The following is a 17,669-nucleotide window of genomic DNA, read 5'->3' on the forward strand; positions in this document are numbered from 1 at the left end:
GTAAAGCTTGCACTGTATTAATGCAAAGGTTTATTGATACATAAACTGCCGCGATGAGACGCTGCCATACCTTTAATAGCAGGTCCTCTAGACATAAAAGCACCTACTTAAAGTCAAGCTTACATTTTTAATAATGGTGTCACTAAAAACTGTGAATCCAACAAAGAATATATGAGACTTTAACAAAAGAGCCAAGAGAGTCGAATGTAGAAAAAGTCTTCTTTTTAATCCCGGGCAGGGGAATTCTAATGGAGCGGACTCAAGTGTCATGTCAAGCAATATACTAATGGAATCCAATTAAGACCTTTAAACTGTGCAGAGAGCTGGAGGATATTAGCTCAGTTTTCTATAACAAAAGACCAAAGGGTCGTCAATGAGGGCTTTTTCAGGATATAAAAAGCATAAAGGAAATTGGGTTTTTCTGCTTTATCCACTCATTATTGTTCCCTAAGAAAATGACTTGAATGGAGCATAAGAAAACCGCTTGGCTACCCATTCTGAACACCTTTTCTTTTTTTTTTCCTGTTCCTGAGGAGAAACGCTTCTGCTGTGTGCCTCAACATCTGTACACAGGCACTCATTTCTCCAGTACAGAAGGATAGAAGGAAGGTAATTAAAGGTATACTACACAGCTAATTTCTCCCATCATTAATGATAAAACTGCAACACATCATGCATGCATCCGGCTAAGGTGTAACGTCACAGTCAACAGCGAAATCTGCACTAAGACGTGGAGATTTAAAAAAAACAAAAAACAACAAAAAAAAAAACCCTTTGGAAAGTAAAAGGGGGAAAAAACCCACAAGTAGCCTCTTCATTATTGTGCTGCTGGGTGTTAGACATCTTGGGAAATATGAGGCGCAGATATAAACAGATGTATTCCATTCACGTATTTGAAAAAAATAAAGCAGAACAAAAGCGGGGAGAGAAGCTTTCATTAGCAGCATAAAACAAAACCCTGGCAAGCAGCACGAACAAGCGGCTAAAACAACATGATAGGAATAATACCAGTAACACTAATAATAGACGGATAGAATGAAACAAAACACAACGCACAAACAATTATTTTAAGCTTTGATTTCAAAGGGATTGGACTGTGCGCGTGTGTGCGTGGGGTGGTGTGTAAGCTTTGTACTTTTGAACTGTTGCTGCTCACTGCGTGCGTGCGTGTGCGTGCGTGTGCGTGCGTGTCTGTGTGCGAGTGTGCGGTCTGTATTATATATTAGCGGCAGCAGCGTGATTCTGTTGTGTGCACTCCCCCACCTCTATCATCAGCACCACCACCACCACCATCACCCCTCTGGTGGAATCAGAGAAAGCCCCGCGGCCCCGGCTGGTTTGCATAAAGCAAACAAAATTAAATTTGCTTTGCTAAATCAAAGCATGTATGGTATTCCAAGCTGCTCTCTCTGGGACAAATTACTTCAAACGGCCTCCTTTGTATCATAACAGAATAAAAAAAAATAAAAAATCAGCCCAATCAGCGGCTCTCCAAAACCCTCGACTCGGGAATTAATTATTGAACCGAGGGCTTTTCTCTCTCCTAGCAGTCAGCGACACAGATCTATTTATTTTGGAAAAGTCGTTTTGCTCTTAAAAACACACTGTTGGCTGAGAGCGCAGTGCTGCTATCTCCCTCTCTTTCTCTCTCGCTCTCTCTCTCTTTCGCAGTGTTTTCACTCCTCTTTGCAGCACAGCCCCTGAAGGGACGTGTGAATAGGTTTAGGCCACGAAATTAATATGAAAACCCCACGACCAGCATCCGCCATAGTGCTGGTTAAACAGAACTATTGCTTATGCTGTAATGGACTTAAGATGAACTGAGCTGTTAACTTGTGAGGTTTATTTCAGACAGAGGTGGCTGGGTTTTTTTCCCTGCAGGAGCTCTTTGTAGGAATGCTAGATGTGTGTTTCTTTCTTTCCACTGCTTTTAGTTTAGTTGCCACAAGTTCAAAGCACTATTAAAGTAGAACAATACAAGTTAATGATGGTTTCTAAACTAAGTTTTGCCAACATCTCTAGTAAATCCACTAATTATTTATGACATCCTAGATGTATTTATATTTTTGACCACTTATTGTATGGTGAAACAGTGGAGTAGTGGGTAGCACTTTTGCCTAGCAGAAGGTCCTGGGTTCAAATCCACCATCCACAGCCTTTATGTGTGGAGTTTGCATGTTTTCCCCGAGTCTGTGTAGATTCTTTCTGGGTACTCTGGCTTACTCCCACAGTCCACAGCCAGTGCCAGTTAGTGGGGTTAGGTTCAATTGGTGATTCTAAACGGGCCATAGGTGTGAATGTGAATAGTTGTCTCTCTGTGTTGGCGACCTGTCTAAGTTGTCCCCTACCACCCTATAGCAGCTCCAGCCTCCTCGTGACACTGAACTGAATAAGTGGGAGAAAAGGGATGGATGGATGCAGCCAGTCTCACACGTAGAGTTTAACCAAAAGCATTTGTGGGAAAACATTGCCTAAAGTTGAAATGCATCAAGTAACAGCAACATAGTAAAGTCTAAGGGGGATTCTTTTTGAAGCTGTTACTATTTTGTATTTTTAGCGCGCTTAGAAAAGCATTTAACCGCAGACTGACTGCTACTACAGTGAGTAAATGTCATATCTGGTTTGATGCCATTTAACAGCGCTATTACCAATGCACATTTTGGTGCATCCCCACCAGAAATGCGATCAGCTATTATCTACAAATGTCATATACAAAATCAAAAAAGCATAGATAAAATCGTTACTCGTGCTAGCTTGCAAAACAGGCTGCAGCAGACATTTATAGTGAAGGACTAGGTGGTGAAACACAATAGCTGTCAAGGTAGTAGCAATATGCTGTTTCATCTCATACTTTAATGCAACAGATACCATGATAGCATCCCATTCTTTTTGATGTACCTTTATCATTATTTCCAGGATGCACGGTACTGTTTACCATTTTACCATACAGAAAGCAGGTGATTACATGAAAATCAGCCAGAAGACGGGCGTCCTGTCTGGGACCATGATTATAAACTGAAATTTTACTTTTGTTTATACCTTGAATTTTCAGTCACTATTTGGGGAGTGAAGATACCACATTTCATTATTAAGTTTAAAAAACAAAGCTCTCTTTCACGGCATTAACTGCTTATCATAAGAAAAACATCTCCAATCTGCAAGTTTTGTTGTCACAGTTAAATGTGCCACATCAGTAAAAACACCAACAGGGCACTTTTTCCTTGGAGCCTCATGGTGTCCATTTCAAATATAGAGGGACTCCTATTGAACTCTGTCTGACTATAGAGTTTATATTACACTTCGGAAACACCTGCTGTGTTAGAACATGATGCTGACAGACCCTGACCAAGCAACAGAGTGTCCTGATTTGGGACTGAGAACTAACTGACTGTTGTTTGCTAGGCAGATACCAAAGCTCTCCAGTTAACATACTTTCCTAAAGATTGTATTTGTAGCTTTAACTCTGTCACAATGACTGCACACAACACCAGCACTTACCTGATTCTACTGAAATGAACTAATCTCAACTTTTTTTTTCTTTTTAAATGCCGCTCTGACTTTAAGCCTTTAAGCTGAAATGTTTCGAAAAGAATGCTGGGATTACTTCTGCTGCACATAGGACAAACATACGACAACTCGTACACAACAAACTAAGAAAATCCGTGGAAGAACTCGTGTTTCCTGTCATGGATTATCTTACTCTGTCGAAGCTGTTTTCACTAGTGTGAAATTATAATTGCTGACAGCGTCGTCTTCTGTGAGCTAAACTGCGATATTCGGAATAGAGGAGCCGAGTGATCGCTGGTCTGCGGGGGCAGAGTGCGGCTGTATACGAGCAGCCCCTCAAACCCTAACAGCCGTCATCTCCTCGCCAAGGCTCACAAAGCAGCACAGCAGCCATCACAGTGAGCACACAACTGTTTACAAATCCCCAGTTAATAGGATCAGGCCTCATTGACTGGGCCGCTTCGATGTGTCTGATGTAATCTATTAGCTGTATGATAGTCAGTGTCTCAGTCCAATCGATAAACCTGGGCCTCCATATTGCTCCACTGTGGACTGTTACTCCTCTTTAGTGCTGCTTAGAATGCAGGCTTAGTGGCTATAAAAAGTGTGTGCTTGTGCGTGTGTCTGTGTGTATACTTACCTACTTATTCTTGTATTTTAGATACAATACGCACTTGTATGAAATTTTGAGTTTTTTAGTATTTTTGCTGTAAAACACAGCTGATGTGAAACACTTGCAAATGTTCATTCTGTAGCATTTCAAAGCATTAAGGAAAGAAACGAGACATATTTATGTGTGTTGTGTAATAACGTTGACACTAAACATGTATAATAAACATGCATCTACACACAGGTGTAATACTCTACCATACAACAGTCCATATGTGTGTCTGAATGTGGCTTTACTGTACGTGGAGTGTCTGGAAGTGCATGTTCATGCGTGTGCGCTCTGTGTTTTTGTGCGCGAGTGTGTCTGTAGCTGGTATAACTGGGTTTCCAATTAAGTTGAACCACAGGCTGGATCAATGCTAGTCCTCTGTGTGCAGGAATGAGAAGCCCTGGGCCCTCCGAGCATGCCCACGAATAATTTATCACTCACACTGGGCCCAGGCAGAGAGGAGGAGGGGGAGGAGGAGGAGAAGGACTGGCATGAGGAGAAGGAGACAGGGAGCGTGAGGACAAAGTGTCCAGCCCGGAGAGAGAACGGCAAAGATGGGCAATCGAGGAGACAGAAAGATGGAGGGGTGAAGAAAGCAAGAGAGAGCAAGACCCAGAGGAAAACAATGTCAGCTCTCGATCATTTAGAAGCATCACTCTCCACTATTTTTTTTTTCTTCCAGTAAACAAGCATTGAAAATGAAATACTGTAGGGAGCACAAGCTATGTAATTCTTTTAACCATACTTTCAAATGCTGTAAGCAGGAAAGAGAGGAGAAAAGATAAATAGAGCCATTATTTTACTGTCAGTTTTCCAAAAATCTGTCACTTTCATGTTCCCACAATATAAAGGAAAGTCTTGTTGATTTGACTATATATTTTTGCATGATCAATCAATAATATTTTTACAACTCCCATTTGGGTTATGAGTTACATAATTTTACAAATTTAGCTTAACACATTGTAACTTGTAGTGATTTTTTTTTATACTCCTCACCCTCATTATAAACATGAATGTCATGGTAAATTTGGACCTTTATTACTTTTTTAACTGTTCTTTTTTCAAAGATAGAATTACTGTACAGTACAAATCTTTATGGATTTAAAAATTAATAACTGGGTTGGAAAATTATTTGGGATCTTCTTGAATCCACGCAGGGTCAAATTTATGCATGCATAGTCAAATATATCCAAACACACAAGGAGAATTATAGATGGAGTGGTCTTATGGAGCCATTTCTAAACAACAGCTAATTCCAAGCTCAAACAAGTAGAAATTATTCTGATTTGTTACCACTTTCCCCCAAAGTGGATCTGGAAGAAGACCTAAACTGTCACCCTTTGATGAGAGGAAATGAATTAGGATGTTAAGGAATGACTTTGGAACCACCGAGGCTCAAGCCTGCCATGAACTGGAAGCTGTTGGAGCAGCTTTGCATCCCGTGTGTGAGTTTTGCATCGCCATAGACTGAGAAGATACCAACCACGAAAGAAGCCCCTGGTCCAACACCGACATCTTCAAGCTGAAGTGAAATTTGCAGCTCCCTACACGGACAAGCCAAATGCCTTCTGGGGAAAATTTTATGATCAGATGAGACAAAGATTGAGCTGCTTGACCACAGGGACAAGACAAGTTTGGAGGAGTAAACATGAGGCTTTCAAACCTGAGACCACTGTACCAACTATCAACCATTGTGGTGGTAGCATCATGCTCAGGCGCTAGTTTGCTTTCAGTACACTGCACAAAGTGTATGGAATAATAAAGGAGGAGGACTACGTCTGAAGTCCTCAACTTCACCTCAAATCAACAGCTAGACCAGGGGTGTCGAACTCCAGGCATCGAGGGCCGGTGTCCTGCAGCTTTTAGATGACACCCTGGGTCAACACACCTGAATCAAATGATTAGTTCAGGCCTCTGGAAAATTTCAAGACATGTTGAGGAGGTAATTTAGCCATTTAAATCAGCTATGTTGTATCAAGGACACATCTAAAACCTGCAGGACACCCACCCTAGAGGCCTGGAGTTCGACATCTGTGAGCTAGACGGTTAAAACTTAAACACAATAAAGTGTTCCAACAGGGCAATGATTGCTGGCAGACATCAAACCTGGTTTTAGGATGGATAAAGCAGGCTAACCTTGAGCTTCTGGCCTTCTCAAAACCCAACTTCAACCCTATTGAATGTTTGTGGAGCATGCATGCGTGGACCACGACAGGAAATCAACCAATTTAAATGAACTACACCAACCACTACTGAATTTCTTAGACTAAAATGGCTTCTTTCTCTCCAATTAAATTGGCTTGTAAGTTTTTGTGTGATCCTGCTGACAAACAGTCAGTCAAAGAAATGGCAATTATCACGACCTCCACCTCTGTTTATGCCTTGGTGGAAGAATTATAGTTGAGACACATTCAAATTTTGGCCTCATTTTGACCTCTGATGAAAACTAATGGGTTCACAAATGTGTGCATCAAATCTGTCAGTATATTTAGGTAGTAATTCATCCTATCCTAAACCACAAAAGTCAATCTGAAAAATGGTGCTCAGTGTAAGACATTACATGGCTATCCACTCATTGGTGGTTGGGCTATTTCTCAATATAAACCTCAAATTGAAAACATGGCGAGTAGCCAAACATTAACCATTATCACCTCCATCTCTAAAGTAATAGGTTTCACTCCATCATGCATCATAGACGTATTTGCAGCTGAAAGAGACTGAAGCATTTGCATGCACCCTGATGCTCGCTTTACAGAAGCTCTGCATGTGCAATTTTCCTGTTCTTTTCTTTTTATGTTAACAGTAACTGAAGGAGAAATCACTAACAGTGGAGCTTGTTAGCCAGCAGGGTGTAATGTGCTGGTACAAGACGAGCAGCAGTTTAAACCTCACTGTCTCATCCCAGGCGGCACATCTTCTGCTTGGACACTTCGCATTAAGATCTGCAGAGCTACATCACAGCTCTAGTTGAAAAGCAGAGAAACTAACACACATGCAGATATAGATTTGCAGAGAAGCACAGAGCCGCCCACATAAACAGGCAAATACACATAACAGGAGCAAAGTGCACAAACACACATTAATACAGACACATTTCACACAATATAAGAAACACAGTCTATCTTAACGACCCAAAAACATACGCAGATGTATAAACATACACGTATAAACGTAGATAGAACACATCAACTGCTGAACAGTTACACACATATATACACACTGTCTCCACCCTGTGGAGTGTCAGAGTCCAATATTACCCCTGCCACTGTCTTTAGCTCGTCTCTATTAATCTCACAGTAGCGAGGCGTGGACTGGCAAGAAGCTCCACGTCGCTCTGTAATCTTCTCTTAATGTGCTGCACTCTAAGCCTAAGTGAACCCATTTGGAGTGACTGTGAGCAGACTGAGATTCCTCCCATGTTATCTGAACAAGTGTTACTAATGGGTTTATCAATTAGGCAAAGTCCAATAACTGCATGCCCGCAATCTCCTTTAAACACACTCCACTAATGTCGCCCTGAGTTCTGTGGTTAATGAGTACATGTGTACACGTGTGTGCTTGTATGATTGCAAGAACCATGACCAGTGCGTATGTATGTCTGTATTTGTGTGATTCATACTTCTCTGTGTGTGCGTGCGAGTGTTTACACCACATAAACAGATGAGCGTTTAATATGCTTAACATGCATATTTGGATCTTTGCATAACAAGTTGGGGAATTATACTGTTCAATGTGTGTTTGCACATAAATAAAATCCTTTTACGTATAAAATTGTATCAATGATATCTCTGTCTCTGTATTCATTCCTTCCTTTTCTAGTGTATAGTCAATATGTATATGCTCCCAGCTTCGAATATTGTACGTGCGATGTATGCATGCATATTTTCTAATGACCAACTCTTTAAATTGTGGGGAAAATATATGGAGTATGTTGTTGTTGTTTTAAAGGTGTTAATAGTTAATTTTGTTTTCTCGTTTCACAGAAATGTAACTTGATTAAAGTTAGTACACTGGTCATTATTTTTAGTCATGTAGAGGTGGCAATGTTGGTCTCTCAGTTAGTTACTCAGCTGGCTGGTTCAGACTGAAATATGAAAGGAACTATTTGGAAAAATAGCCGGGTGTTTTTTATATAGTCATCAGCCAGCTTTTTCCTTTAGTCACACCATGAGGACATTTTTGTGTCTGAGCAAACAGTATTCAAAGCGATACATAAAGCGTGGTACGCACATTCATGTTCCACTCAGACTGAACAGACTAGAGCACTGTATGATCGCAAAAAGCATGGCAGCCCAGAAAACAGATTAAATCCTCTCTGTTGCAAAAACCTGTCAGTGATGTATGAATGAAATAAAGCTAAGAATGAATGTGACTCGCATGTTAAACAGCCAGGCTATCTAAGGTATGGTCTATAAGGCCAATGAGTTTTATAAGCATGTTAATCCCACACGTATCTTACAATATGTATAATAGCAGTATCGTCACATATAGGTCATAAAAAAATCACCTCCTGCTGTGTATGTATTTGTAAGAGGGCATAGATGACACTAACCTTCGCTGGTAGGCATTAACATCAGCGATATCATTGCTGAGGATTTGTGTATGTGTATGTGTGTGTGTGTGTGTGTGCGTCTGTGCATGTGGCACACTGGTTAAGTAAAGACCAATTAGAGTGATTGGATTCACTTTTTTTATGTGTACCAATAAGAATACAGGCTGATTACCCCTTAACCCCCCACAGAGAAGGTTATAAGTAATATTTGTCTTTTCAATTCAAAGGATACAGACAGAAAGAGAGAATACTGGAAAAGGGAAGAGAATAAAGTATTCTAGAAAATGATGAACATGATTTTCATGTCCAAAGTGAAACTGTTATATTGCAGCTGATTTGATACATAATAATCATTTATTTGTGGTCTTTACCATAAGAACAATGATTTTCTTCTGTCTAAGCAACATTTATAAGCTTTTCAGAAATATTATTATCCAAAGAGAATACACTAATAAAACAGCTGATTGAATGCAGTTATATTCCAGATGGATGCTATTATCAAAATTCAACATATGGCTACCATACATTAGGCAATATTAGCTGTAACTAATGTTTAGTCATTTTAAATGAAGTCAAAGAAATCACCCTGAGTTTTTTCTGTACTAAATGTAAATAATGTACATTGTGCTCTAATGAAGATTCATTTTCACTTTGGATAATACAAATGGCACATATATTTGTATGAATTTGCCATAAAGCACCTAGAGCTGCAATGCATTGATGGCTAAACTGCCCAAAGAGATAAAAGTGCTTAAGAGATTTTATAAGTTCTTACTTGAGCAAAGGGAGCTAAATGATAAAATTGATCTGATCTAATCTCAGAACAGGTATGACTCGGGTTAAAGAGGAGGCAATCCATCTTCCTAGACAACCAAAATAGTTAACTTGAAATGGATGGACAGAAAGGTGGACAACTGCATGCCCAAACTAGGAGGTGGAATCACAGCAAAGCCCAATGTCCATCTCCTCGTGAGCAAATGGATAGACAGATTGATAAATGGACTGAGAGAAACAGAGATAAAGTGACAGACATGGTGATAAAGTGAACAAACACAGACAGAAAGACTGACAAACAGGATGAGTGAAGAATTGATTTGGTCTCATGGTTCATTGGACAGCCGTCAAAATGGATGGAGGGAGACGGATGGCAAAACAGGCAGACAGGCCAACATAGACACTGACACCTTGACACAGGAACAAGTTGAAGGCTATTCTGAAAGCACAGAAAGCAATCCATAGAAGCTTCTTTATATCAGCACTGAAGAGTGCATCACCACAATGCCAGCAGAAATTCTTCTGTATTGCCAGTCTTGCTTTTTTGACAGTCATGATCTCTTTTTTGAAAAAAAAGATCACGACTCCAGGAAAACAGAAACATTAATCAATCATGAAGAGTGCAGTTTCAAGACAATTATAGGTGGAGATAACAGAGTGACTGACAGGGGCATAGAATCATTATTAGGCAGCAGTAATAGGTAGATTTTGTATCAATAACCCTGCGTATATGTTCACAATGAGCCAATCTGCAAAAAAAGGTTTAAACTGATGGTATGTGTGTTAATAGTGGAGGTGACAGTTGAATCAAGGACATTCATCTGTGGCTAATTTGCCTCATATTATAAAGGCTGACTGCAACTTGACACGAGCAGCTCTGTGCATTGTAATAAATACTTTGCTAACTTGATGATATAGTGGTGTTGGCCAGCTTATGTTAGAGCCTCCTTCATACTCTATGAATTATGCATGTCTGTACCAGATTTCATGGGAATCTCTTCAGCACTAGTTGCCATATTTCAGGAGCACAGTGGTGTACCAACAGGCTAAACACTTTTAATCAACAGTCACGTGGCCAGAATCGCTCGGCTGCCGAGGCACATAGTGTGTAGAGCTTGCCGTCTTTCTGCATACTCTATCGTTGCAGACCTCCAAACTTCACGTGTCCTTTAGATTAGCTCAAGAACAGTGCGTCATTGAATGTGTTTCCATAGCTGAGCAGCTGCATCCAAGCCTAACATCACCAAGCGCAATGCAAAGCATCAGATGCAGTGGTCTAAAGGATGCCGCCACTGGACTCTAGGGCAGTGGAGATGTGGGCTCTGAAGTGATGATTCACACTTTTCTGGGTTTGGTGTTTGCCAGGAAAACATTACTTGTGTGACTGCATTGTATCAAGTGCAGAGTCTGGTGGAGGGGGGATTATGGTGTGGGGTTGTTTTGGTTCAGCCCTTTAGTGAAACGAACTTCTAATGCTTTGGCATATCAAGACAATTTTGATATTTCTTGCTCACAACTTTGTGGCAACAGTTTGGGGATGGCCCCTTATGACTGCGCACCAGTGTACAAAGCAAGGTCCATAAAGACAAGGAGGAGCAAATGTGGTGCGGAAGAACTGACTGGATTGCACAGAGTCCTGACATCATAGCACCTTTGGGCATTCTCATGAAACATCAGTGTCTGACCTCACAAATGTGCTTCTGGGAAAATGGTCAAAATTCCCATAAACACACTCCAAAACCTTGTGGAAAGCCTTCCCAGAGAGTTGAAGTAGTTATAAAGGGTTGGTCAACATCCTATGGATGAAGAATGGGATGTGATGAGCAAATACTTTTGGCAATATAGTGTAAATACACATTACATACAAATTATCTGCATATACTAAGGCACAGGAAGTTGTGGATGCTATACATTAGACAGGTTGTATCTGATTAATGAAGATAAGATAAAAATACTCTTGAACGTGCAAAAGTGAGCATAGTAGAATATATGAATGTGTGCGTCTGAGGGGAGAAAGAGTGAGACACAGAAAGAGCAAATGTGAGAAAGAGAGCAAGAAAGATATACAGAGAGAGTGAGAGAGAGGACCCAGCTCCATAAAGACGTGAGCAGAATGCAGTTGGTCTGAGCAAGAGAGGTGATATATAGTTTAGTCAGTAGCAGCGGGTCACGACAAAGCCTTTAACAGTAATGTCCTGGGAGTCGTCTCGCCCAGGGGACCCGCGCTCCATTTTACAGCCAAGCGACTGAGACTGAGAACGCTGCAGCATGACAGCTGGAGCAGTAAAGCCGGCCTCTAGTACCATCTATAACATGAAGGAGGCGTAGACGCACCCGATACCACCACAAAACACCAGGCTCGAGGCCACACCGACAGCTGGCGAGTTAGGAGGGATGAAGAATAAGGGGGCTTGGGAAATTGTACGAAGTGGCAGGCAAGACAAAGGAGTGAGAAGAAGAAAAAAGAGTGAGGAGATAAATTTGCAGATTCAGACAAAGGCAAAAAACAAATGCGTAGGAGAAAATAATGATCTACATCAAAGGAGGGACCAAAAAACAAATAGAGGAAAAGGAAGAGAGCAAGGGGGAAAAAAAGGTAGGAAAGGATCAGAGGTGTAGAATTTTAATGTAGAAAAACAAAACAGGACGCTGTTTATATCTGTTTATGTGTTTCTTTTAGTCGTAAAATCATCCACTAAATGACTTGGTGAATTGTTAAAATCATTAATATAAAATAAATAAATAACCCCGGCTTTTTTCAAGTTTTGAACGTTTAAACAGTGCAAACAGGCATTTTGACACAAACTTTCTGATATTTTATACAAAACTGATTCTATTATAATAGAAATAATGACTAACAAAATAAATGAAAAGAAGAAAAAAAACTGCTTGTTTGACATAAAGCAAAAAGTTTCACCTAACTGCACCAAACTTTAGCAATAATGATCCTGTGTTTTTATTTTAGAATATTATGCATAAGGTCTTGAGACCATCTGGCGGTCACACCAACAACAATTTTTACTCCATTACTCAGCAGTTGTGAGATGGACCAGCCTATTTTCAAACATAAATACCGTAAAGTTTCACAATGTGTGTTCACAATGTTTGTGACGCACAAATACAGATAGAGACTGTCTATGCTATAGCAAGTGTCAAGACAACAATATTGGCTTTTTGAGATTTCCAAATGGTAAAGCAGTGCTTCTGCCACATACTAACATCAGCCAGCTAGCATATCTGCAAGGGCAATGTTTACACAAGCAAAAAATCCTAGTGTTAGCATGTTAGCATTTGCTAATTAGCAGTGGACTTTAAAAGAGCTTGTTAGCAATGCCTTTACCGATATTTAACAAATTCAGATGTTGGGTAAATGGATCACAACGTGATCAGGAGATACTGACTGGGCCTGGGCCTCTGTAAATCAGCATTCAGTTAAAATTTAAAGAGGCCTAGTCAGAGAAAGTGTCCTCAAACAAAGGTCTGAAATATCATGCATTTCCATGTGCATGATAATTTAGTGTAATATATTTGAAAGTAGTCTAACAGTTTAATGTCTGTTTCCAGGGTTTTAACTGGTTTTAAAGTAAAATAAATAAAGTAGGGTTCAACAATACGTCAAGGTGTGCTGTTATTAATAAAATATTAAAGTAATAATAAAATGTTCTTTCCCTATTTTGAGTAAAATAATGTTTACAAGCAAAAATAAATAACAGAGTTTTTGAACAATTAGTTTCCAGACAAACCTCTTGTTGCTCCCTATCTGTTTTCCTGACTTACTTCATCTGACTTCTGCATTTCGGAGTTTTCTGTTTTCACACATGCTCTGAATAAATGATTTCATTGGCTGAGTAGCATCATGTGGGATAAGTTAGAATGTACACGATTGGTCGGTGTATTTCCTGTGTAAATACCTTAACCCTTGCACAGATTAAAATAACCATACCGTAAACAGTGTTGGGGAGTAACGGAATACATGTACCGCCGTTACGTATTTAGAATACAAAATATGAGTAACTGTATTCCGTTACAGTTACCGTTTAAAAAGGTGGTATTCAGAATACAGTTACTTTGTTGAAATAAATGGATTACACGGCGGTACTTTCCTGTTTCATATTGTCGCGGGTCAGGACTGTTTGGGTTTGTTTGACAGCTACGCTCTGTAGTTCCAGGCGGCAGCGTTACGGTTGCCATGGTTACAGGGTGACGCTCTCTCTCTGCGTGTTTCCTGGGTGAGAGAGCGCTTTTTTGTTGTTGTTGTTGTGCTAAGCTAAAAGGCAGAATGCTACAGGCATGGCCCTAAAGAATGTAGCCTCATGGGCAGTGTAGTCCGTGCTGCAGCGAGAATGGACTACCATACACATTATGTGTCTGTGAGCGAGGGAGGGAGAGAAAGGAAAAGTCTGAGCTGTCACGGAGCAAAAACGGGAGCTGGAAGCATGTAAATATAATAATAACCACTGCAGCCAAGAAGAGTGCCTGACAGCCCATTTGTAAGTAAACTATTAAGACTCAACTGTACACTGTGTTCGTGTTTTCCTCCGGAAAAAATAAGTTCCGTTGGAGCAGCCTTTCAACGCCTCTCTCTGTCTCTCGCTCGCAAAGTTGACCCAGACAACAAAGTAAAGCTATTTTTCAGCTACGAGCCCGACACGAACCCGACGTATTAGCCAGATGTCCCTTTACTACGGTTCGGAGCCGCGGACCTTCAGTAACAGTAATAAATCACAGCAATAGTACATTCACGTAGTTGTAAACAGCATGATAATATATTAAGTAATCCAAAGTATTCAGAATACGTTACTCTCATTGAGTAACGTAACGGAATACGTTACAGAATACATTTTGGGGCATGTATTCGGTATTCTGTAATCGAATACATTTTAAAAGTAACCTTCCCAACACTGACCGTAAATAATTATAAACAATTTGTCAAAATGTAGTAATATGTCTAGATCCATAAATAAGAGCATCTGGGTCTGGACCGTGGTCTACCTGTTGCTAACCTGAGCTATCGATGAACAAATCAGCAGTGAACATGTGACCTGCAGTGGGTGCTAAATGAAAGATCTGATCATCGCGGGTGTTAATAGGATTCACTATATAGGCAGCACAAAATTAATCCTACATAAATGAACACGATACAAAATTCAATTTTATATCATTATTTGATTGTAGAATAAGTAAGAAGAAAAAAAAACTCACTTTACTTCTATGGCAAGAGCCAGAATCGCTGCAGCAATCGGAGCAGCACTGGATGTTCCTGGAAAGTGTGTGACACATCCATCACCAATGTTGGTCACAGTCACCTGGAGGAATCACAAAGGAACTAATTTTACATGATATATTATATTATATGTACCAGCATATATGCTGTAATGGGGAGGTGCATGTGAGCTGTTTGCAGCTAATTAAGCCATTACTGGTTCCACACTATAGCAGCTACTGTGTCAACAGCGGTTCTGCTGTCATTAGAACACGTCAACACAATTTAACAGTAACAAAACAACTTCATTCTGGTCTAACCACCTTCTAATGTGAGGTGGTAAAGGGCAGACCTCCCTGCAGACAAGGGTGATATCACACTGATAAAATTGGCCTTTCTGTTTCTGTAGCCCTAGAGCTGGCGCTGGATTTGTTCCTGGCTTTTCAGTGTTACCTCCGCCATCAACACCTCTGCTTCTTCCTCTCTCTTTCTCAGCCACTACAGCCACGCTTTACCTCCAATTAACACTCGTTGGCTCCTGTGTGTCTGCATGTGTGTGCCCAGCAGTCACCTAGGTCATTTGGCAAGTCTCTATAAATACCACACCAGTGGCTGCTCTTTAACAGGCTTCTTACAGCTCACGGGAGCCAAAGATCAGGGCTGCTGGCACTGATGTGCACACATACACATACTGTATATACACTCGTTAATGATAAATACTGTTGTTAGATGTGTTGGGAGGTACACACACACTAACCAAAGGTAATGAGCTTCCCACGCTGGTCCCTGTCAGAGTGACGGCCATCACTCCAGGGCAGGGCTCTCCAAAGAAGACGGGCTTCCCAGTTTGAGTGACCGCGCTGATGGCAATGTTGTAGATGGAGTTAACATATCCATCTGCACCGCAGTGGTCATGCTGCATTCCACCATTACCTGCCGCCCACACATAGATGCTGCCCTTCCCACCTCGGCCCTGAGAAAACAAACAGTGGGATGTCAAAGAGAATGAAAAAAAGAAAGATCTCACATACGAACAAAAAACTGTATTTATATCTAAAACAAACATTGTCAACAAATGTTTTATGGGAAAAGCTGTTATTGTTTTATGTGTACAACATATGTAAGTTTTTCATAAAATATCTTTTAAGCTGTTTGCTTTGTAGCTACTTTGATGGGTTTTAAAAAAAAAACTGTCATGTGCATGAATCACTGCAACAAACTTTCCTTTAAATTTTTAGCACTGAAAGCTAAAGCACAATGCAAGCTTTACAATAACATACTGTTACTCCAGCTATGTGGTAGTAGTACTGTTTTTATTTTTCCTATCATAATGTAACATAGACAGTTTGTTCCTGTAAAATGTATTATCATTTTATATGTATAAAAACCCACGTACCCTGCATTCAGACTAGTCATTCTTGCACTTTTTTATATACATGGTAAAGGGAATACTGTATTCACAAAACACTGATGATGAAACTAGCCAGATGTGATAAATTGCTACAACAGTCTACAAAAGTCATAGGAGTCCATTGCTGACTTATGCTAGCTTGGCTTTTTGTGAAAAGTTGTTCTCAAAAAATGCACTGCAAAAATAATTTCAGTCTTGATGTTTTCCAACAAGAAAAGGCTAAAACCAAGATTCTTACAGTCCTCAAGAGAAGGCAGCAACAGGGAGTATTTCATGGTTTGATCCAGAATATGAAGCTGTATCCCGATCGCATACGTACATATTTCAGGATGTCAACTGGGACAGTTTGAGCTCTTGTTCCCAGAGTTGGGACCACATCTGAGGAGTCAGAGAAATCATTCCAGAGAGCCATGACCCAGAGCAGTGTCTAGCTGTGTGTCTAAGTTAAAACAATATTATTTTACCATTTTTATATTCAATACTGGTGCAAAATTTGAGCTATGAGTGCACTTCTGTTTTTCCGGCTCTGAAAAATCTGAGGAATCAAGCTTGGTTTGAAAAAATGAATGCCGCAGATTCATTCAGCAAACTCACGTAGTCAAAATATTCTCACAAAACTTTACATGTCTGGTGTTTAAAAGCCTTAGCAGAACCCAGTGTAATGAAAATACCATCACATTATAATGAGATTATGTGCTGCTTACTGCCCAACTATCCATGGTCCAACCCACATGGTCCCTTGAGTTGCTACATTTTATGTCTTCTTTTTGGTGTTGTCGCATCCTGTGCTAAATTTAGGTTTTTTTAATGCAACATTTTTAATGCCTCATGAGGTGACTAATTTTTTTCCTCAAATACTATTTTTTCCTCAAAGGCATCAGCACATGAACCTTCACAAAGGACAGTGTAAGGAGCAGTTCTCACAGGGCATCACCAAGACCAAAACAACTCAAAGCTGAAGCAGTGAAGAATAAATTAAGAAATGTCTTTTCTGTGGTGTCCACTTGATCTTGAAAGCCAATACACCACTGAAAATCAGGCTCATTAACTTGTGAAAAAAATGCTGAAACTGAGGGGCAGCTAGTAATTTAGGGGGCATATTAAGCCGTTCTTATTTTAGAAAGAGCTTGTGGAAAAGGGGAAACATTTGAAACAAAAGGCCTCATCCAGATCCAAACCAGGAAGTTACCATTATCATCCTTAACCCTTAGTTTGCTAAAAGAGCACACTTTTACTGCAATTGTCTTCAGAGGATGATAATCCTTTTTAAGAACTCAAAAAATTACACCTAAACCTGAGGAACCAGGATTAAAGTTACTCACATATGCTTGAAAATCAGTAAGCAAACTGTGTTTTGAATATTTTATCATAGAACTGTGTTTCCAGAGTCAAGAATGAAGTTGTGCTTAAATTCTGTTCTTCGATCTTGGTTTATGGCACCAAAAAAAAACTGTAGTGCAGCAGCTGTATAAACATTTCTTGTGCTGTTTATTGAGGCTTAAAACTAAGACTTGTGTAAATAAATCCCTTACTGGCTTAGAAATTAGACTTACTGCTGAAGAGA

The 17,669-nt window shown here is 40.1% G+C and overlaps 1 protein-coding gene across 1 annotated transcript in view; it reads right to left on the reverse strand.

The window, feature by feature from the left end:
• LOC134635430 (furin-like protease kpc-1) overlaps positions 1-17,669 on the reverse strand; it is a 201,651-nt gene that overhangs the window by 59,057 nt on the left and 124,925 nt on the right. Inside the window, exons 10-11 of the mRNA XM_063484815.1 lie at positions 15,452-15,667; positions 14,694-14,797 (exon numbers count right to left, since the gene is read on the reverse strand). Coding sequence (XP_063340885.1) covers positions 14,694-14,797; positions 15,452-15,667 — 320 coding nt within the window. The remainder of the gene's footprint in view (positions 1-14,693; positions 14,798-15,451; positions 15,668-17,669) is intronic.

Source organism: Pelmatolapia mariae, linkage group LG10_11, assembly GCF_036321145.2.
Source record: "Pelmatolapia mariae isolate MD_Pm_ZW linkage group LG10_11, Pm_UMD_F_2, whole genome shotgun sequence".
Lineage (NCBI taxonomy): Eukaryota > Metazoa > Chordata > Actinopteri > Cichliformes > Cichlidae > Pelmatolapia > Pelmatolapia mariae.